This window comes from Antennarius striatus, chromosome 3 (genome assembly GCF_040054535.1).
Source record: "Antennarius striatus isolate MH-2024 chromosome 3, ASM4005453v1, whole genome shotgun sequence".
Lineage (NCBI taxonomy): Eukaryota > Metazoa > Chordata > Actinopteri > Lophiiformes > Antennariidae > Antennarius > Antennarius striatus.
This window is the reverse complement of record NC_090778.1, coordinates 23,701,440-23,724,712: the sequence shown is the minus strand read 5'-3', so window position 1 is coordinate 23,724,712 and position 23,273 is coordinate 23,701,440. Positions and strand designations below refer to the sequence as shown.

The following is a 23,273-nucleotide window of genomic DNA, read 5'->3' as shown; positions in this document are numbered from 1 at the left end:
AAAACAAGCTATGAAAGTAATTTCATTCCAATGGTTCATTTGTTGTTCCTGTCTCTGAGGTTTTCACACCTAATTATCTCCTTAAAGTGATAAATATGTGTGGTGTGTCGCTGTGGCATCCTGATAATCACCCTTCTGCCGCTGATGATGTAGAGCTAGCTGAAACTTGTGGGTGAAGTATTTGTGAGAACTTCCTTGTTAAAACAGCATACTGACGTTAATTTGGGATGAACACTGTGACATGACAGCCTTTTTTTTTCTTATAAAAGTCATTTATGTGTCTGAGCACATAATGTAACTCATAGTGCATAAGGAGGCCAGCTGACTGCTTATGACATATTTATGTGTCGTCTTACCTAAGCTTCAATGGATGCAGGGTTGAAGTATTTGTTTACCTCAAGCTGTGGGCTTCTAATGTGGAGATTATTCTTATTCAGTGAAAGGAAAAGATCAGCGTCTACATTTTATTATCTAAATTTATCCATATACCGTCACTGTTTAGTTTGAATTATGCTTGCACCCAAAAGCAAAAAATACTCAACTGCATGCAAGCTTACAATTTGACATTTTGAATGAAAACCAGCAAAATCACATGATTCAGGGGAATTCATGGTACGGCGCAGAGTCCGCTTAACAATTCAGTCAACGACCGCTGTGATATTGGAGCTTTGCATAGGTGTGTGTTAATGAGGTAAATAGTGGCGGCTTAGCAGCTAAGATGCTGCCGGCACACTGGGAAGACGTGTCCCTCTGTTGGAATACACAGAACCACGGAGAGAGAACAGTGGGGGATTAAAAATGCAGGCAGAGCAGACAAAGGCAAGTGACGATACATAAGTGACCTTTCACAGTCCTCCTACTCTCACAGCTGTGTTAAGCCTGTCGAGGACCTGTTTTTTTCTTTCTCTGAGACCAGTTTGGCTGCTTATATTTCTCGATTGCCAAAAGCTGCTATTTTATCTGATGAGACATGATTGGAGAAGCGTGGAGAGGAATGACGTGTCTGAATGTTTGAATTACCGCCAGATGATGGCCAGATTAACCTTTGCTTGAGCTCTACAGATCTACGGTACTGGCCATTTGAATTGAAGTGAATAGAAAGAAAGAAAAGAAAAGGGTCGCTTTAGGTAATACAAGTTAGCAGTGTTCAGAAAACATTTGCAGCTCCATGACAGAACTGGGTTGCATCCGTTTGTTTCTGGACTTAGCAAAAATCCTTCCGTTTAGTACAGAGCTGCCAGAGATGATGGGCCCCATAAAGGAGTTAGTTGATACATTTAATTCCTGCTTTTGGTGACACCGAGCTCAACACAATGTTGGCTAGACGCGCATAGACAATGCATCAGAACATATGAGGAACATTATAGCAGGCTTTGAATGTAGCATCGGGGTAATAGGTGGTGCCACCAAGACATTAGATAATAGGCATGTAGAAACCAAGATAATTAAGTGGATAAACAGCAGATGGTGTTTCTACTTTGCCGTGAGTTACTTTTCTAATATTTATCATCAGGGGGATTATTTTGAGCCTGGTAAAAAAAAGAAGAGGTAGGGGTAGTAGTACCTGGCTAGATGGCATGGATTGTCAGGCAGAAAAATCACTCGGCATATTTAAGAAACAGATTTGTGCACTCCAAGAACACTACAAAGGTTTGTTTGATCTTAAACAACTTGGAGTTAGCAGGTAATACCTCAGAAACTTCAGACGTTTAGCTCAGGATTCCTGACTTTACACAAAGAGAGAAAAGCAAAATTCCCAAAACATTCTTTACCTGAGGTGCAGCCTACCACTGCCTGTGAATCAAGTAAATATTTTTAAATCATGGACCACAGTTCTATAAATAAAGTTCTCCTTGGATCTGAAGTTTGCTTATATCAAGGTAGCAGACACTCGTTATACCAGAGGTGACTGGCAGAAGGCCAGATGTCAGAATGTATTCTAGTCATATTTAGGCTGGATGCAGAGCAAGCAGCACTTCAGGTGGATGCAACCCAACTCTTCATCTGGGATGATCCATCTTGTCCTGCCCATCTGCTGTGGATCGCCTCTCGCTCTCACCTTACCCAACCCCCCCTACCCACCCACCCGTGAGTGACAGGCAGGTTCTAATTGGCCGGTTTTGCTGAGTGAACTGAGCACATCAGAAAGGCACCGTCAGTATCGGTGAGGTGCTGCATGTGATATGCATATGGATGGAAGATTAATAAATCAATATGTAAATGAGGTTACAAACAAATACGTTGAGTTTAATATAGTAGCAGATAAACTACTGCAATACTGCTACCTTCCTTAGATATTCAGAGACAGTAAGGCAGTAATGGGTGGAAGCATGAGATGAGGCCTTGAATGCATGAAGACACATTCAGAACTTTAAAGTTTGCAAGGTGCACGTATTAAATTAAATACATTTCAAAAAGAGCAAGATTGCCTTTTACCTTTAAGTGTAGCTTTTACTGTGTCTGAAGTTCTTTAGTTTTAAAAAAATAATGAGAAGGGAATGTTACATTTCGGGATGCTTCAATTTAATTAGACCTTACATAGTGCATTATGTATATTTATCATAAAAATGTTTCTAACCATTACAGATTATTGGAATAGTTCTGACTGAAAATAAGAGTTTGTTGTAGTGTTTAATCCAGTGATCTGAGATTCAAGGCAAACAAGGGATACATTTTTTGAACACGGTATTGTGTTGTTCTGTGAAACTAAAATTATTTTCAGCCGCCTTTCTTTCTTTCCTGGAGAGGTTTTTGATGGACTGAAAAGCCCTCATCACATCTTAGAAATAAATAATCCTCACTGTTTGCCCCATGGTTAGCAATAGCATTTTGTGTAGTGGAGTCAGAGGCATTGCAGCAGGAAAGGACTAGCAAGGGATTTTGATCTGGGATACAATAATCATATCAGGAACAAGAGATTTGTACTCTGTTGAATTTACTTTCATGAGAAAATCAGAATTCATATCTCGGATACGTTCATATATTAGCAACACTCGATGCAGGACACACATATATCCCTTATATCCACATATTAGGTGTCCCATTAAATATACGGCATTTTTGTTCCATAAAAACATGTCTCCCCGTAGATCCATTTATTCAAAGTTAAAGTCACACAAGACACTTCCTTTATTTTACAAGGTGCTCTGCCTTTTATCATTCTTTGTCCTTCTAAAAGTGGATCAATAGGAACAGCACCTGCAGCCAGGTTTTTCTTGCAGAACTAATTAAAGAAACGGAATGTTAGAAGGACAACGTCTGCAGGTGGTTTTACTGCAATCAGTGAGATGCGCACAACCATTTATTCACACCTGTTATGTTGGAAAAAGTGTAGTGTATCAACACCGACTGGAGCATACTTTCTAATTTAGGCTGCATTGACGTGTCTGTGCAATAAGTAAATTTCACCTTGATTATTCTTTCACAGGAACAAACGCTGTGATATTAATCACCCAACACAACCTTGAAAGGATTCACATGTTCACAATTTGCTACTGTTACAACTTTCATTTGCTAATTATTAGAAATACAGATTTGTCTTATATATTAAATATAGTACATGTTTTTCATCTGTTATGATTTTTGAAGAAGATCTGAGCTGCACCAAAGCTTTAAAGTCAGGATAACAGATGTAACCATGAGTGCGTACTGCTCAGCCAACAATTTGCTTTGTGTGATGTGCCAGCCCAGTTTCACAAAGCCAGGATCTCATTTGCACCGGGAAGCAGTGGAAATAGTTTTCATGATTCTGAGACTTGGTAAGTCATTTACAGTATTTATTTTTTAAAATTAAAGATCTTATTTTGGAATTATTGATTGTAATCAGGCTTCTATGGAGAAGCAAGTCAGATGGAACCTGCCTGATACTGAACCAGTTAAGGATTCATATCACACAACAAATTCCAACTTGTGATATAAAGGGACTATTTTTTCTTTAAAAACTCTTCCTTGCAGCCGTCGATACTGCATTAATGTTGAGAACTCTGTGAAGGAGAACAATCCGAGAAGATTTCTGGAAATAATCCCCTCATTTGAAAACAAGCCTGGTCTAAATTTCATCAAACTGTTATTGTGAGAGTCTCATTTTGATATCGTCCAATATGGCTCCTTCTTTGCTCGTTTTAATTCAGTTTCCCTGTAGCTAGTGTGCTGATTCAATTAGCTTCCAAATGAAGTTACAGAAGGGATGCTAAATCCATCTGCTACCCAGATTCAATTGGTTGGTTTTTAGTATCCCCCTCCCTTCAACGGCATCCTTGAATGCACAAGTCTGGGTTTTCTTAACGATAGGAGGCCATCTTATCCTTCATCGCCACATCTGAGGATCATCATCCTGACCTTCTTTCTATACCTCCGTCCGTCCCACTCCATCTCTACTAACATTGAATGTATTTATCTGTTTTATCTGGGTTGAGTTATTCGTGAATCCTTAGTGGTTCCTGCTGTAATCACGGAATCTGCAGGAATTGTCCAAATTTTCACATTTTAAATCAGAGCAGTGGATATTGGATCCGACGTGTTTCCCATGTGCATTTTATGTGTTTCTAAGCCTTCTCTCAGGCAGGGCATCCTCTTATCTTCCCCCATGTTTAAATCACACGTATTTATGTTGTGTACCCAGGAGAATGTGGGCTGCACTTAAGCAGCACTGCTACATACTTTATGCTACAGTATTATGATTAATTCAGGGCAGTCCAGAGTTACAGATGTGGCTCTGAAGAAACCTGAGCTCAAATTAATTCCAAGCTAAAAATCATTTTACAAATATTCCTCATCTCTATAAATGTCATCTATTTTGTAATTTTAAAGTTTGCTTTTTCATTGCATATGAAGCAGTTTTGTGCAGAGAGTGTTTGTGCGTATGTGCGCACACATGTGAGAAATTGATATAAATATTTTACACACCACGTGAGAGGCAGGAGAGAGTAAAGAGGTGTGATGAGCTGCCGCTGCAGCAGGCTTAGTCGTAAATGATTTTATTTTCCACTCAGTTATTTTGCAGAACCTTTAAAAAACATTCATATCATTGTTGGAAACACAATATATCAGATCATTCAATCATTCCCATTTGCTTCAGAATGAATTACAGATTTGGTTTCAGATAACATTTTCGAGGGAGACAGACCACTTTAGATTTTATCAGCGAGTGTCCATCAGATGTCTCGTCCCGGTGAACACTAAACAGTGAAAAATCCCACTACTCCCCCTACCAGCACAGCATCAAAGGCATTTCATTACACACATGGCTCTGAGTTGCACACTTCACTCATGATGACACGGTGTGCAACTTGCTCATTATAAAAATGCCGTTCTTCTAGCTGTAATAGCACTTAATGATCCAGGCCACCATGGCTGATTCCTCTTCTGTTCATTTTGACATGAACAAATCCTCCATTTCCACATGCGACCATTCAGACTCCACATGACTTGCAAACTTTAGTTCCATCTGGTTTATGTGTAAGACAGCTGCGTGGCCTATTATTTCCAAGTAGCCATTTGTCACCTTTTAATGCACAAGCTTGACAAAGTGTCTTCCAATGTGCCTAAATGTAAGTTTTCTAGTTTAAGTTTTAGTCATTGCATTGAATTATAGATTGACAAAATAACGGCCACAAAATAATGGGCTTCAGTTGCTTTCTGTGTCAGGCTGTTAAAATAATGACTTACTTTTTTACACCTCATTAAGATGTTTTTAATAAATCATAAACCTGCTTAAAAAGTCTCACCAATAATTTGTTCTGCTTGTTACTCACAACGGACTAAAAACCACAATCTCTTAAGGACATGTCTACATCTCCCTTCAAAACACCATGCACATAGGTAGCCAACGGGATCGTCATCATGTTTATAGGTTGGACTAAGTTTAAAAATTTACAGCTGCACGTAAACACAATGCTACTTTGAGCTAAATGCAATTTCAGCAATAAAGGATGCTGTTGTTTTATGCTATATAAATATATCAAAGGATTTGACAATTGAAAGTTTTGCCATAGGTTTATCAAATTCACAATAAATTCATTCAAAACAGGGGTGCTCACACTTTTCAGCATACGAGGTCCAAACAAAATGATCAACTTAATACAAAAATGCAAAACATCTATTTATTTTCGAATATATTGAGAATTCTTTACAAGTACTATGTGTGTTGATGTACCTTGCATAAATGCATGAGCCAATATTGAACAACACAAGAGAATTAACATTTTTTTGTCATATCCTGAGTTCACTCTGATGACTTGCACTGAATGGAATCGGCCTGGGATGCATAGCTCGAACAGTAGCTGCTGACAACCAGCTTCAAGCACACTTCCAAATGATTATCAGTCATGGTGAAACAGTATTTGGACTTAATGATCTTAATGTGGGAAAAGGGTGACTCACATAAAAAAGTGGAGGTAAATAATGCAGTCAAGGAGGTAGCGTTTGAGGAGAGATGTTGCGCCTTTCATTTGAAATGATTAATTATTTATTAATTAGTTGAGTCAGCTGCCTCGACCAATTTCTCTTTTACCATCTCTATGTCTTGGAAGGACTTCTTCATCTTAACTATGACTCACCTGTAACGATGCTCTGATGGCGGCTTTCGCTTTTGAAATGGGCTGCAAGAAAAATGACTGTTGTCCCGAAAACTGACTTTTTAGTTCCTTTCTGTGTCTCAGTATACTTTTTGACAGAAAGCTGTAGTTTCTATGAACAGTCCAAAAATGCTGCCCCGTGTTTTCCTTCTTTGGTCTTGAGAGGGTTAGACTGGCAGATGAGGCAAACACACTTCAAAAATGTCATAGTGGAAAGGGAAGTCCTCCACCCATTCCTTGTGAAAGTGTTAAGTTTTGTTTTGTTTTCTTACGTGGTCCAGCTCCCCCATTCATTTTATACTTTTTTAAAATTTAAAACAAATTAAACAAGGCCTAAAAAATTGTAGGTAACTCACTCGCGAAGTTCCTGTCTATGTTGCTGGCTTACAACTGCGTCTGCCTATGGGCGATGACCTACATTATAGAAAAAGTCAGATGTCCGATTCAAAACAACGATCAATTTAGTATATATGAAAGTATTTTAGTGTTCTTTTATTTAATTTTACAGCCAAAGTATCAGTTTTGATCCATTCCTCTACCATAGCTAAAAATGTTTGACTACACCGTGACCATCCAGACATCCACTCATCCGTTGCAGATTATTTCAGATCACCTACATGCAGTTGTCATTCATAATACGTTTAAGCACGTTAACCGTGCTCTGAACATGTGAATTGCGTTGGCAGGAGAAAGTGAAGAGGAGAAAGCAGGAGGATGCTCAATGCATACCGATGCCCGTTCCATGCAAAACTGTTTGCCATCTTAATCTGTTCACATGCCACCACTTTGCAATTGACGGTGACTCAGAGCGAAGTGCTTTTCCTATATTTATATCCCCATGTTTTGGCTCTGAGATCTGTCTGCACAGGCCAACCTTATGACTCTTATCTAATGCCAGAACAAGTTATATTGAGCTGCTACAAAGCTCATTCCACTTGGAGGTGTTTCTGCCAGCGTGGTTCATTTGACTCGCATTCTATCCTCTGCATTTAAAAAAAAAAGTATGTAAGATAAATATAGAACAACAATGTCAAAATCCTCAGAATGCATGAGGTTGTTGGACCTACTCACTGTTACATTTTTCCACTTCTTAATGATCTGAATCACATCTTCTCACATCCCATCCCTGTTGTGTCATCTGAACCTTGTGTGTCTTTTGTCAGAACTTAGAATTTATTGTAGTCCGTTTTTGATTTGTTCCAGCGCTGCATGACAAACCACTGTGAGAAACAAAAAGAATTTAAAAAAAACAAAAATAAATTCTACATTAGTGTGGAAGAACAAACAAAAGAACGGAAAATAAAGTCGATTGGGAATTTGAGTGTGGGTGTGTATATCGCTGAGGAAAAGCGAGAGGAAATGAGTCACCATGAAGCAATTAGGAGGAGACTTTCTGCTTCGATAAGGTATACAGAAGTAAAGAGTACACTCTAAAAAATGATTCAAGGACCTAGTAAATGTGACAGTAATATATAGTTATGCATGCTCAATAAAAATTCTGAATATCATCATGATGAGTATTTGATTTGACTACATCAAAATGAATTAGTAAAATTCGAACAGGAATATTTGTGTGAAATAGACACATGTAAATTAAGTTTACTTACTTAAAATAAAGTATTATTTTGACTCACAGATTACATGGTTTAAATATCTGTAATAATAAGTGGATGTTTCACCAACCTTTTTGAGAATATATTAACAAATATCAGTTAGTTTTAATAAGTGCAGTTATTTAACAAGTCAACTCAATTGTATTGGAGACGTAACTAAGAACTTAAAAACATCAAGTAAACAGAAGGGAACCGATTCCGCCTTTTTAGGATTTTGGGGCACCGGTCACTCACTCTGGCAGTGGCTCAGCTGTAGAGCAGATGTCTTAAAGATGGATTGCCCAGCCATCAGTGGTTTGAATCCCGCTCCCGCCAGGACATGTGTGAGCTGACGGTGGGAGGTGTTGGCTCACCTCCCAGCCACTGCCGAGGCACCCTTGAGTAAGGTGCAGTCCCCCCTCATTTTGGGGTGCGACCCCCCCAAATTCAATTACATTTACTCAATTTGTGTAGGCAATTGAACCAAATCAATTTGTTCAGACGTACTAGAAAATATTACTTAGATTTTACTCATGACTCAGGTTTTGTTTTAACAAATTTGAGAGCTTTCATATCTACTCAATATTTGCAAGTGTAAAATGTTTCACTGATTGAATCAAGTAACATGCAGTATTATTTTTGTGAGTGTAGTAAACCAAACCTGGCACATTTGAAAAATCTTTATATATTGTGATATTTAGTCAGGTTTAGGTTGAATTCAATTAATAAAATATATGTCCTGAATTTAAGTAGCTTATTTCCAGTTTGGACCCAGTCTCTGTAATAAATCATAATAAATTAGCGTCTAAACTGAGTTACAAAGAAATTCTTTATTGTGACAAATCAATGATTTTAATTTGCTTTTACTGCAACAAAACAGTTTTTGTCCGTCAGGAGCATCTGTTTGTGGAGTTTCATCCCTTCATGGGTTTTACCGTAAAAACATTGTTCCTCATGCTACAAGTAGTTTAAAGGTGCAAAGGTGTGCCTTCAGAAAACAACCTGCAGTCATTTATAATCAGCGCTCTCCATTTGACATTTTAATAAGTCATTAGGGCTTCATTTCTCATCTGATGGTTTAAGTCTATGCAGGGCTATGAGCTGTTTGTTTTCTCTGGCAAACAAACAAAACAAAATTAATGAATTCAGGATAATTTGCTTGGACTAATGTTGATTCTGAGCGGGTCTGTTAGTATGCTGCATCCTTTTTTTTATACATGTATATATCTGTTCATGTTTTAATTTCATGGTTCTGGATCGGTGTGCTTTCACGTAGAAAATGCCAGACATGTCACATAACATTTCAAGCTCAGCAAGACTCCCGATTTATGCGGTAGAATGGACTCCGCCAGCTCATCTCTGGGTAAAAAGCCAGATTTTTCACTCAGAAAGGTGGAAAGGCACATAAAGGCTTTTCTTGCTCTCACTGAGGAGGTGTTATATCAGCCACTGGTCATGAAACAGTCTTCCTTCTGCCTCTTCCTTCGTTGTTTTCGATTTGCTTTTCAGTTTGAGAGTTTTTTTCTGAAGCTGGCAGTGTGGCGGCAGAGTGGAATTATCTTGTGAGAAATAAAATCACATTCAAATATCAGGAAGATCTGATAACCGCCGTATAGTTCTCATGCAAATTGGACTCAAACTCAGCCTCTACCATGGTTGGTAACAAACTGAGGAGCTGTGGTGGCTCCCATTTTCTCCTCCTTGTCAACAGATGATGAATAACTTTTCAGGAACATTGTACAGTCTGTGGTTGATCTAGCGTCCCCTGTTAAAGCCATGCTTTTGTTTTTAGCCTTATATGAATTTATTACAGCTTTAGGTATTTTTTGTGGCAATATCCCCGCAGTAATGCATCTGATTGCCATGACATTGTGCTGCATCATGGGTCCGGTATATTACACATGATGAAGAGAAAAGGAAAGAGCAGCTCTTTTTAGGCCCCTCCCAAATAAAAGTCCCTCTTTTTTAAACAACATTTCCACCTTCAAAAGCAGACTCACGTGAACAATCTTAATGTGAATTCTCTTGAGTTATAATGGAACCGTTTACTGCTGCATGTAGGTCAACAATAGCTGTAACTACATACACAATGTAAAGGTTTTCATCTTTAAACATGACCAAATGTTTAAAGCTTCATTCATTGATATCTGTTGGGCTGTGGTGAGATTGATGGGCTATAGCAGTGTTCTGTCATGACTGATGCAGTTCTGAAATCTACATTATGACAAGGGAGATTATCCAGACACTATACATTAGGCACACACACACACACACACACACACACACACACACACACACACACACACACACACACACACACACACACACACACACACACACACACACACACACACACACAGTTCCTGCAGTCGTAGATAAATTAGTGCAACTGGAGGGTAGATGTAAGCAGGATGCTATGTATGCATGTGCTGTTCTCATAAAAAAAAAGGAGACTTGGCTTCATTGCCTCTCCTTGCATTACTCTCTTTACCCTGAAGTGGAAGAGACACTACAAATACATCAAGGAGCTGAGATTTGTACAACAACCCACGTCTTAATGAGCTGTAGATTGTAGTGTTTGGGCAGTAGAGGTGCACAAATATTGTCCCTTCACACGCTGCCATCAGTCTGACGTACACTATGAGTAACTGACCCTGTTAATTGATATGATAGTAGTGGGTTTAGTGTTGTAGGGCCAGATTACAGCCATTGGTACCTGGTTGTGTTTGAACATGTGTGGAGCAAACACATACGTGTGGCTGTGGCTGAAAATGACTCAGTAAGCAAACTGGAGACAGTGATCGTATCAAGGTCAAAATACATCTGAATGGTTCTGAAAGGATATCACTTCTTACTTTTAATTGTATTTATTGCTACATATCTGCTCAAATGTCAGTTGCTAAGTAGAGGCAAACTAAAAAAGTGGTCACCAAGGCCTACTTTAAAATAATTTGCCCACAACTATTCTAAACTTAATTGTACGCCTCCGTCTCTCTTCAGCTTCAGTTTCTATGTAAATGTTATATAATCAGTCCATGATCACGTGGCATTTTTTTTAAAGTTAGCAGACGGAATGCAGTTGACAGTCAGACAAAGCTGCAACATTACAGATGGGTCCAAATGAATCAACTCAGTGGTAATCTGAAAATGTTGCCTTCTTTTTGTTAATTGCTTGTTTTTGTGTAGCCAAAATTAGTGAAATTATCACGCATGTTTAAATATAACAACCAATCATGGGGATGTTTGGTTGTTGGATAAATAAAAGGCAAGAACTTGAGGAAATGAATTAAATGAAAAGTGCTTTTCATTTAATTGAATAAAAGTTAAGCAAAATTCTAAAGCTAGTTCTTGAGTTTCACTTTTTTAAAACCTTTACACCAAGAGCGTACAGAGATTGCTGCAGACTTCTGGTATATCAGCGTTAACACCCTCATAGAGGAGGGAATGGGGTTGAGTGCATGATGGAAGAAAGAGTTCTGTTGCTTTAATAAGCTTATCTTGCTCCTTAATTCAGTTCGGGCCATCAAAGCCTCTCTTGGGGCGCTTGTATTTTTTTGACCGCTACCTGTGACAGCAATTACAGGTTCCCCTTCAAGACTGCCTTTGTTTTTCGTCAGAGACTTGACTGCTCTGAGATAAGTGCTGCAACTGGAGGAGAGTCTGATCCGGCCGATTGTTGTGAAATAATTTGAACAGGGCTGTGGTTTTAAAGGTACCCCTATATATTGCAGTGGAATATTCTTCACTGCTACTAGTCAGCAAACAATTGTACGTTACACAAAAACTGTAGCTGGGGAAACTTCATGAATAGTGTATTCACAACAAATGAAGCATGCATAGGTACTGCACAGCATCTGCATAATTGCATACCTGTACTCCAGCATGGTTACGAGTTATGAGTTATGTCTGCACGCAAACTTTAATGGCTTTTGTCCTACTTTCATTAGCTTAACATCTTCCAAATGGAGAACTGGGAGGTTTTCGTCCACTTGGATGCCTTTGAGAAAGCCAGGAGCAGTTGCTAAGGCAAGGCTTTGTGTACATGTGTGTCAGGACCAAGGCCTGTGCCTGCCTGTGTTGTGCAGCAGGGGGTCTGCATTTTAGAGGGGCCCTTCTAGTACCTGGGGAGAAGTCCTCAATTTTTAAGTAGCTTGGAGAAAAAGTGGTGAAACCTTATGAGAGATGAACACTCAGGGTGAGCTCATTCACATCACTGCTCAGGGAGACGGGATTTCAGGGTCTGGAACATATTGCTGGCAATAAAAGAGCCGTGTGCGGGGATACATGGTCCTGTTCCCTCAATGTGTCAAAATTAGAAGGTGGAATAAAAAATATTTTTGTTGCTTATTTGTTTTATCTGCTATTTTGTATTTCTACGCAATATATGTTGGCCTATGACCAAGTCAATTAGAGTGATTTATGGTTGTCCCAATGTTATATTCAGCGGAAGAAATAAATCTGTGTGATGTATGTTTCTCTCTTCTGCTCTCCTTGTGCTTCTAAATTTTGCCACTATCTTCTCATGTGACAGCGAAATGCCAAGTCGCACCCTGTTCTTTGTGCTACAGCCGTTTGTGGCTGAGTATATGTGTGTGAAAAACAGGATAAGGTGTAAAGATAACATGGTAAAGGTAAACTAATATAAAATGACTCTAAATTTACATGTTTTTCACTCAGTTACTTGCTCCATTGTGAAAATTAAACATTTCTGACAAGAGCAAAATTTTTGTGATAGTCTAATATCGCTCCATCTATCTTCTGTCAGGTGGACTTGCTTGTACCTACCAAGGTCACAGGTGTCATCACACAGGGAGCGAAAGACTTCGGCCATGTCCAGTTCGTTGGCTCGTACAAACTGGCTTACAGTAATGATGGAGAACGGTGGACCATTTATCAAGATGAGAAACAGAGGAAGGACAAGGTAAGAAACTTGTCTTTGAAGAAATACATGTTGTGTCCGTGGTCATTTCAAACTAAACACACCTTGTCTTGAGCAGAAAGCAGATCACTGATTAGTACCTTGTAATCATGAATTTGTGGGTTTTTAAAGGAATTGGAAATTATGGTGGCCGCAAGAAGGACAAAAATCAAACAGCAGATAAACTATGAAGCAGAAACATGTCAAAAAGGAAAAATGTCCATTTTTGGGACACGTCAGTCACTCCTCTCCACTTCCCTTTAGCATATTTTTACCTGTAGCTTCTGCAGCACATGTCTGGTCTGTCCTACTTCCTTTCTGTGGTTTAGGATCAGATAAGACCACTCTGTCATCCTGACCTGGTCAGCGCTGTGCCGAAAATCTTGTTTACGGCCCTTCAACGGAGTACTCGTCCATTCTAATCGACAATGACAGCAGAGACAGTGCAGGGCTGCTGCAGCGTCTCTGCTGATATCAGGAGGGCTGCAGGCGCAGGGTTACAGCAAAGGCTGAAGCCCCTTGTCTTCCAGATACTGGTGGCAGGAGAGGTAGTGTTTACTTTTCCCTCCTATTGTGTTATAGAAAGATAAGGTTTATTTTGTCTGCTTATTTTTATGTTGGTGATTTGTTGACTTGGTAGAATCAAGAAAGTGAGACATTTTGGGAATTCAAACATGTAAATGCAGGAACACAAAAAGGTTAATACTGAAGAGGTTTTCCCGCACACGTGTGGGGGATCAGTTAAGCAGAGGGGTTATTAAGGTTTAGAAGATTTATTGTGAAGCAAAGCTGATCAAAAAGTGAATCCAAGTGAAGGTAGTGTCCAATACAGAGAGTGCTGGGGAATGACTGTTGCAAGGCAGGGGGAGGAGGCACTGGAAAACAGAAAAAAGTTCAAAGAACAATCACCGGTGTTACTCAAATGTGCTTGAGAAAAGTTCACGGGTAATTAGTGAAGAGATCCGTGTACCACAGCCAACAATAGTCTGACGCTGAGTGGAGACGCTGCAGCAGAGAAGTAGCGTTCCCTGATTGCCAATCAGCCACAGGTGCCTAAACCCACTCAGCGCTGGGGGGCGGGCGCCTCGGCGAGACCAAATTTAGCGAACAACCTCACAGGAAGTGGAAGTGAATATCAAAATAAGTTGCAAATACAAAAACATCACAGAGGTGCTACAAATGTCTGGGAGGGTCTTATATATGGACTGTGAGTCATTTGGTAACAAAGAAACAGTTCAATGTATGTGCAAGTCAAGTGCTTTATTTAACATTTTGTTAGCCTAATAGCATAATATTTTAAGTCAACTATATTCAAATATAACTTAGGCGATTATGTTATTAGGCTAACAAATTTGTAGTTTGAACATGAATAGACTTTTATGATTGTATTTTTTGATCTTTAATTGATGTTGAGGAAAACACAATATTTCTATGATTTACCATCATTAAATGTCTCAACCTTCAACTATGGTCCATGTCCACTGGCTCCCCTCGTAAAAACAGAGCAGTTTGTAGAGGCTGCATTTGTGGGCATCGCTATCACATTGTCCGAGAGAAGATCTTCTTGTTTAGCTTAGCTTAAATAATGTATTAAACCCAGAGCTGAAATGTGACGCTTTAGAGGTCAAATTATATCGTTGTCGATTGATGCCATTGCCGTTATTATAGAGTCTTTGCAGGACCCAGTCCCCAGTAACACTTTCCATTTCAGCAGTTCAAATTTTTTGCTTGAGGAGTTTATAATTCCAACACCCATGATTATCTTTGGATACAGGCCAGTGCACGCTCAGCATGATTTTCACTTTAGGAATATCAAAACTGAACGCTGGATGAGTTCTGAATGCCTGGAGAGCATCGTCTGAGATAGTGATGGGAAGGAGAGAATAGCGCAGGTGAAATGTCAGCAATCTGTGATTTTTTACTTTTCAGATGCAATTTTCAAAAATAACTAGAGAACCATCCTCTTGTCAGGATTCATTTGGATTTAGAAATCCTTTAAAACAAGCCATTTCTATAACCATCCATAACCTTCCCTGTGTTGTTATCGCTGTAGGCTATAATTCAGAGCAAAACCAAGGATAGGCAGTCAGTCTGAGCTTGTGTGCTCTCTATCAGAGGGCAGGCGTGTTTAGCAAGGCTTCTGAGAATGTCAATCAGTATGTCCCCAGACAGAGCCGAGGGGGTGCTCAGATGTATGATTCTTCAAGGTGTTTTCCCCCTTCAGTCAGCTAAAGCAGCCATAATGCTAGAGGACACATTTGGCTGCTGGATTCCCGAGGCTCCTCCTGCCACGCCACAATGCTTGACTTGGCAGGGATATACTGTGAATGTGTTTCGTCGTGCGCATGCGAGCGTGTGCATGTGCACACGTCTGGGTGTCTCGTTCACGCACATTGATAGAGGCTTGTAAGTATTCTTCTCAGCTTCCCCCCTCCAGCTCCTGTGTGGCAGCGGCTGCAGGCAGTCTGATCTAAATTGAGAGAGGAGGCTCTGTCAGAATACAGATGTTGTCAAAGCAGGCCACAGCGGCACGCACACAACGGTATCATTCCACAAAATCCTGCTCGCAATTTCACTGCCCGCAATTCCCAAATAGCTGCATGCCGCATTTGTAACTGAGATAAGTAAGAACATAGTCTGTTGTTTAAACATAATTAACCTGGGAAACGCTCCATAATTATATATATCGGCTCGGCTTCATTCCCACATGTAAACTCTCTGCACACCCGGGTCACTATTTGATCCTGAACTGATGTTTTTTCTCTGGTGTCAATATTTACACATTTGATGAGGGCAATCAAGCAAAAAAGTAATTGATTTATCTTTAATAGTGTTTCGCTCAGGTGACATGGGGTTAATTAGCCATTAGAGTCTTCAATTCCCACCAGGTCAGAGGGTAAAGGAATGTTGGATTGCTATGAATACAATCATCATGAGATTAACCACTAATAAATGCAATTTTTTCTTATAATCATGACAAAACTTAACTACGAGGTTAAATGTTTTCCAAGCTCTTGGCTAGAAAAATACACATCAAAATAACTTTTATGTAATCCTCTCAGAAGAAGTACTTTGACTGCTTTTGACTGTGATTTCATGCCACTGCATCATCTGGCCCCCTCAGCTTGTGTCAACCTTTTAATGAAGACGTGGCTGACATTTCAAGGTATCACCTCAACCCATAAAGACAACATGAGGGCAAAGAGCAAAGAGACACAATCAACCTTCTCCCTTGACCTGTGCAGTTCATGCCACTAAAGGCATGGGAGTATGAGCAGTGCTGCATCTCCAGAGGCATGCAGGGCTTCCCTTGTGTGTAGCCGATACTTCACCACTTTGCCAAAGTGGAAATCAATAGCTGGGAGCGACTGTGTCAATCTGAAGACACGCACATATAAAGGACAAGAAAAGAGCTATCAGTTTGCACACTGATGAAAACAAATGGATCTCACCTACAAAAAATGCAAGCACTAATATGTGGATTTACTTGTCATCAACAAGCCTTCAAAGACCTTATCTGACTAATCAAGAAGCTCACTGGAGACCAAAACCAGTCTCAGCATGATGACTGTGCCCTATGGTCCCTCACTTTAAGCATCTACCCTGCTGCATCTGCATGTACTATATGCTGTAGTGGAATTCAGCGTGGCTAGGTTACTATTCCGAGAGGCATTGTGTTGGTACTGCCTTTCCACTGACACACACTCACTGATGCTGACTCACTGAGATAGGAACAGTGTCATAGTTGTCTAAATTCTAATAATTTTTTAAAAGACAAAATAAATGTTTTCATTTTCACTAACAATTAAGCTGGATCCACAGAGAGAGTTGTTATTTGGTAAAGGTCAACCATAAAGGTTGTTGGACTGCAAATAAAGAAAAACTACATGCATACAGTTTAATTGACATGGCTCTCTCTCGTGCACGCGCGCGCGCACACACACACACACACACACACACATTTTATAACAATTGCTCTGCAGCTGAAGCTGCATGTTGCCTCATGAATCAAAATGTCTCACATACTGATGCTGTGTTTCTCTCACACCCTGAGTTATTTTAAATTTGCGAAGTTGTTTGCCAATAAGTTGCTGTTGTGGTTACTTTATCACCTTTGTCATCCCGTTTCTTTATTTTTTTTTTTCATCAAACATTGCAGAATCTGTCCTTTTATTGTGTTTCTTCACATCCTGTTCCAGACTGTGTATTTTGGAGATATTGCTACTAATACTATGTGCCTCCTGAGCCAGTCCAGCAGAGATTCTTGTCACCTTCTGCTTTCATGACCCTTCTCTCCTGCTTTTTATATTGTTCTATCATGTGCCCTGGTTGGTTCACATCACAGTTGAGATACTGCTCCTGAAAATGATGATTTTTCGGACTCTTAATATGAAATTTCCATGAAAAAATGGCATATTGACACAGAAAACTCTGTTCCACTCTAGGTTTCAAAATATATGTGCTTTTCTCCAGCTTTAGTGTATTATAAATATATGTGCAGTACAAATTTGAGAAATGGTCTCAATATTCATTGGAAAACATGTGAGCCATCAAACATTGTTGCTGTCCCGTGGACCATTTATGTCACACTGCCATCATGAAACGAGAAGCTGGACTTCTGGTGAAATAAATGTGATAACGTTGCTTTTATAGTTTAAGGGGTACAGTGCACCCTCGTTACTCGCTTGTGGTTCCTGCGTTCCAGGAACCACAAGCAAATAATGAATTTTGCGATATAGCGACAAACTATTTATCTTCTTATTCACGGTATTTTAAACATTTATAAACCCTCCTCATACTGATATTAAACCACCTTTTATCTGTATTACCTTTTCCCACACTTATCGACTGTTTAAAGCACTTTTGTCTCATGGAAGTACACTGCCTTTCGAGACTCACAGAACATATCTCACTTCCGGATGCCGTCAGCCAATAGAATGTGCGTATGATATCACGTGACTACCTACTAAAAAATCTGCGATGAGGTGAAGTTGCGCGTGTCGATGCACAAATACGTGAGAGATTATTGTATTGTTCAATAATCTTGTTTTAACAGCAAAGACAGTAATAAAGTACCTATCACAAATCGTGGCTTCTTGTTATCAGTTTTACATGAAGTCCTTTAATAATGGTCCAAAACAAGAATACTGTTTTGTTTTTGTATTGCGTATTGTGACTGATGATAAAGAACTGGGATCACTGCGTACCCGACAGCAGATGATCCACCTCAATTTAAAGAACTGTTAGGCATGGATTTGAAAGCTTCAGAAAAGACAGACCATAGCCTGTCCAACATCACAAAGAGAAGTTAGTTTCTGAATTGAGTTAACCATGGAATATTTAAGCTTTTGCACCACTTGTAAAGACCACAACATGAACGTTATAGAAGGTCGAAGGCAGAATGTGATGTATCGCTGTTTGCTTGTCTGCAAATACAAACCTTATCTGACTCCGGTCTAAGCTCTGCACTCCAACACAGATGAGAAAGAGCGTGAAAGGATCAATTTCTCTGCAGGAGCAAAACGATGAAAAAGAATACAGGATGAAAAAGTGACCTACCCTCGTTTGTATTTAACATGTGAAATAAGGAAAGTAGTGAAAGTGCACCACTGTCGGATGGTTTCAGCTTTAGTAACCTACAGCACAACAGAGAAATGTTACACCAGAGCAATCATAGTAGTGGAAACCAACACAGAGATACACACACACCACACACACACACATGCACACGCACACGCACACACACACACGCACACACACAAGGAAGAGGAGGATGAGGCTGGATATCTTGTCGCATCATCTGTATTGATTAGAGACAATTACTTTTTTTTATAAACTGGAGATGCTCCTGAGACTGTCTGAACAGGCTCTGCATAGAAAAAGATAAAAGATTCCTGTTGCATTTTTATTATAGAAATAATAAATTATATTTCATGACATCTTTCAAGGAGTTCTTCAAATCACACAGTCTAATTTTAACGCACTTATCAAAGACTTTATGTACTTTCATGTAAGTGTAGGTCAGGTTCTTTCTTGTCAGTCAATAGTTGAAGCTCTGGGATGGTGAATTGTTTTAATGCTTAAATTATGCTGTTATTTTCCAGTGATTACAAACCATTTTCATTATCTTCATTTCCTTGTTCCAACCAGCCTGTTCCTTTACTTGCTGTCTACATATGAAGTCTGTGCTTCCTCTTGTATGACTGTTCGGTTCCAGGATGTCCCATTCCTGCTTTTAGGGATTTATCCTAAATTTTTCTTAAACACTCATTTTCACATGTTCAAGTTTCCAACCCTCCAGGTGGATTGAAATTGGTCAGCTGGTGTGAAACTGCAAGAGATTTTGTACTTGACATTTTACACCTGACATTCATTCATTCATTTTGTAGTGTCATCGGGAGCGTCCGATCATCCCATCTTTATTTTTTGATATTTGGAGAAATGTAAACTGTTGTTGTTGTTGAATCATGAACGTAGAAAACATTGGTATCATATCCAGAATGTCACCCATAACTAAGTCAAGTTGGTTTTATTTATATTGAAAGAAAAGATGCAGTGACGACCCTTCTCTGACATGCTTTTCTTGGTTTACACTGAACAAACAGAACTTTTAAGCGGAACTTAATCCTAAGGATAAGATTTATTTAAGTAGTGTTTTTGTTTTCCTTAAAAGCTGCAATACTTAAAATCTACATCTTTAAATTGAATGAAATTGTATTATTATTCAGTTAAATATTTTCCCCAACCTTTACAACTATGAACTATTTCTTTCCTGAATTCTTCATCTGATTTTTTTAAGGATAAGCATGTGCTATAATAAAATCTTCAAACCAATTCATATTAAAAATCAACCACTGTTCCCACTTCCTGCTTGGATTTGGCTGATCTTTGATTTAGAGTGCAGCGATTCCCATCCCATTCCAATTAACCAGGCATAATCATATCTCTTTAATTGAAATGATTGTATCTACTGAGGAAGCAGCCCCCGTAGATGAATCCTTTCTCCATGTATGTCATTTTACAATCTGACTGGCACATACCATAATAAAGCTTCTTGTAATTAACAGTAGATTACAGCATTAGTTTATATCTGCTGTTGTTTCTCGCTATATCGAAAGGCAATTAATTGTAATTTATTTGTCATAAAAGGGGTACTCAGACTGAAATAGCTTGAGAACTTGATTTTGTGTTCCTTACAACGACCGATATGCAAGTGACTGTATTGTTTCTGTTTGTTCACCTACTATGTGTAATAGACTGCAAAACAATATGTCAGAGCAAATAATAGGGAAGCGGGGCTTTTTTTTTTAATAGCGGCATTTCTGGCAGCCACCAAACCTCCCCTGTTTGCCAAAGTACATCAAAATTGAATGAAAAATAATTCCAGCAAGCATGAGGTGCATATTAACGACACCAGCCAGCAAGCAGGAGAAACCACGGTAGATGGTTGTCACTAATTGCAAAGGTGTGACTTCCAACGAGGCGTTTTGAAAACCTATTTTCCGCAAGAGAGACAGTTGGTATTCTTACATGTGTCGTGCATGAATAGAAAACAACCAAGAATAGAACAGAATGGGAAAATGTAGAACTCCAACTGGCAGTGTTTGAATTGAAGCCCTTATTGGGTGCGCTTCATTCAGTACCTGCTTGGGCGTGAGGTCGTTCAGGTAGCAGGGAAATCAGGCAAAAAATTGCAGCCTGAACGCTCTGCACCTGCCTCTCAGGAAAAAAGTGTTTCAGATCGGTGTCTGTGGTTTATAATGTTCACATCTAAAGGCCTTAATCAACTTTTATAAATTGATCAAAGAATAACTGGTTTCTGGTTTTGTCATGGGAAATCATAATAAGTTGCAAAAATACTAATCTCTCCCTCCTTGCTGTATTTATAGGTGTTCCAAGGAAACTTTGACAACGACACACACAGAAAGAATGTGATAGATCCACCAATCTACGCTCGGCTCCTCCGGATCCTTCCCTGGTCATGGTACGGAAGAATCACTTTGCGTGCAGAAATACTCGGATGCACAGAGGAAGAGTGAAGTTCCACATCTTTATTGCAATTATTCCCCCGTCCCCTTGACAAGCTGGAGTATCTCATCCAGTATTTCAAAATTAAACTGTTCAGCCTGTAAAAAGGAATCAATTTCTGATGGATTTTTCAAGAATACATGTTTGGTTGTGGTGAGTTGCTGTTTGTTCTTTTTGTATAATCATTTAAAAACCGGACCCCCTCCCGCCAATTCACTTTTGTCCTTTAATTTCCTCTTTAAAGCGTGATATTTGTCTTTTTATTCCTGTCAAGATGTACCATGCTGTTTGGAATGAAATTCTGTAATATATATGATAGGGGGTGGGGGGTTGGGAGTCAGAGCAGTGGTCTCGCTATGGTTTAAACTTGTTGCCATGGAAGCTATTGTACAGTACACTTTTTAACAAAATCTTTAATCCATCCAGCTGTGATAAATAAAACATCTAAGATACCATGTAGAAGTCACACATTATCAGATGTATTTTTACTTTTATTATTACATGTCCTGAAGCCATGCTTTCACCCATAATGCCATTGCTATATCAGTCAATACACTATTATTACTCTTGTATTATATGTAAAAGACTATTGCATGGTGCGTGAATTATAAGTGTATATTATGACAAATCATTTCAAAGCTCCAGCCCTGAGAACAATGGCTTTGATTTATATTTTTTGCACACTTTTAAATACTTCTGGACCATTAAAATACACAACAATAAAATCTAAGTGAAGATGACAAATAAGTGAGGCAATACCCGAGCACTGCAGTAGAACATGGTACTGCAGGACTGACACACACTCATCCATTGTCCCTGGTTTAAATGTCTTAATGCTTTCAACAGGAGTCTCATTTTTGAATATTGCGACACTTTTTCTAAGATATCAAGAATTGTTGTTTGTTCTTTTTTGGGGGTGTTATTTAGATTAATTTGTCTATCAGATGCATAAAATCTATGTTAAATGTGTTGTCTTGGAAATATAAGGTAATCAATAAAAAAGCTCAGGATTGATGTCTTTCACTAACCTGCAAATGCATCATTTTTGGCCAACTATGTAAAGATTTCTTTGTATTAATATTTTTGAAATGGCAAAGTGTGTGTAAAAAATTATTTAAACCATGTCATGTATATTAATTACTGAAAGCTTCCTTTTATTTTAACTCATTTGATTTAGCTGATTGCTGTTAATTAATTTCCTTACTTTGATGTGACCAGAATATATATATATATATATATATATATATATATATATATATATATATATATATATATACACACACACACACACACACATATACACACACATATACACACACACATATACAAACACACACACAGTATATATATATATATATATATATATATATATATATATATATATATATATATATATATATATATATATATATATATCATTATCTCAAAAGTTCACTGATAATGAAATGAGGCAACAGTATAGACCTCAAAATTATATATGGTTGTTTATTTCAGGGGATCTTCTCGTTATTCATCCTGAATGAGAGAAGATAGAGGACTGAAATGTCAGTGAAGATGTGGGTGTATTCATGTCACATGATAGCAGCTCTCTTGATGTTCAAATGGTTTTAGACTGCTAAAAATATTTAGCTTACACAGGATAAAGATGCTGCTATGCCAGTTACATCAAAACATTCTATTTATACAAGTTTTACTGTATGGGTTCTGCTGTGTGCGGCATCATACATTAAATGAACTGCAACGCTTGTTTGGTTAAATAAGATGAAGTAAACAGGTTTCTAGCAGCGTCAAACATCACAGTACATTCTTTACAGTTTAACAATGGGCCTGGATTAACTCCACTTGTTCCCACTTTTGAGTTTTCCCAAAGCTCTTTAGTACTATGATAAAAGCTTAGGGAGCAAAGGCTGCTCATACTGTAGAGACACAACGGCTGGTCTTAGATCACAGCCCAAAATAAAAGACAAAGTAAGACATTTTCTATAAAACCTAATTAATTTAATGTCTCAATCAGTCACCTGAGCAGATTGGTAACATGAGGAACTAATATTTCCATTACTGTAACTGTAAGTAATTAAAATTCATTCTATTTATAAACTGCATCTGATATGATGAGAAGCACATCAGGGGGGATCACCGTGAAAATATTTTCAAGTTTAT

At 38.7% G+C, this 23,273-nt stretch overlaps 1 protein-coding gene across 2 annotated transcripts in view; it reads left to right on the top strand.

Annotated features, from left to right (window-relative positions):
• Positions 1-22,270, top strand: part of edil3a (EGF-like repeats and discoidin I-like domains 3a) — a 100,620-nt gene extending 78,350 nt beyond the window's left edge. For both annotated transcript variants that reach the window (XM_068311043.1, XM_068311042.1), the window contains 2 exons: positions 12,933-13,088; positions 20,975-22,270. In XM_068311043.1, the coding sequence (XP_068167144.1) occupies positions 12,933-13,088; positions 20,975-21,124 (306 nt within the window). In that variant the 3' untranslated portion in view covers positions 21,125-22,270. The remainder of the gene's footprint in view (positions 1-12,932; positions 13,089-20,974) is intronic.
• Positions 22,271-23,273: the final 1,003 nt, after the last annotated feature.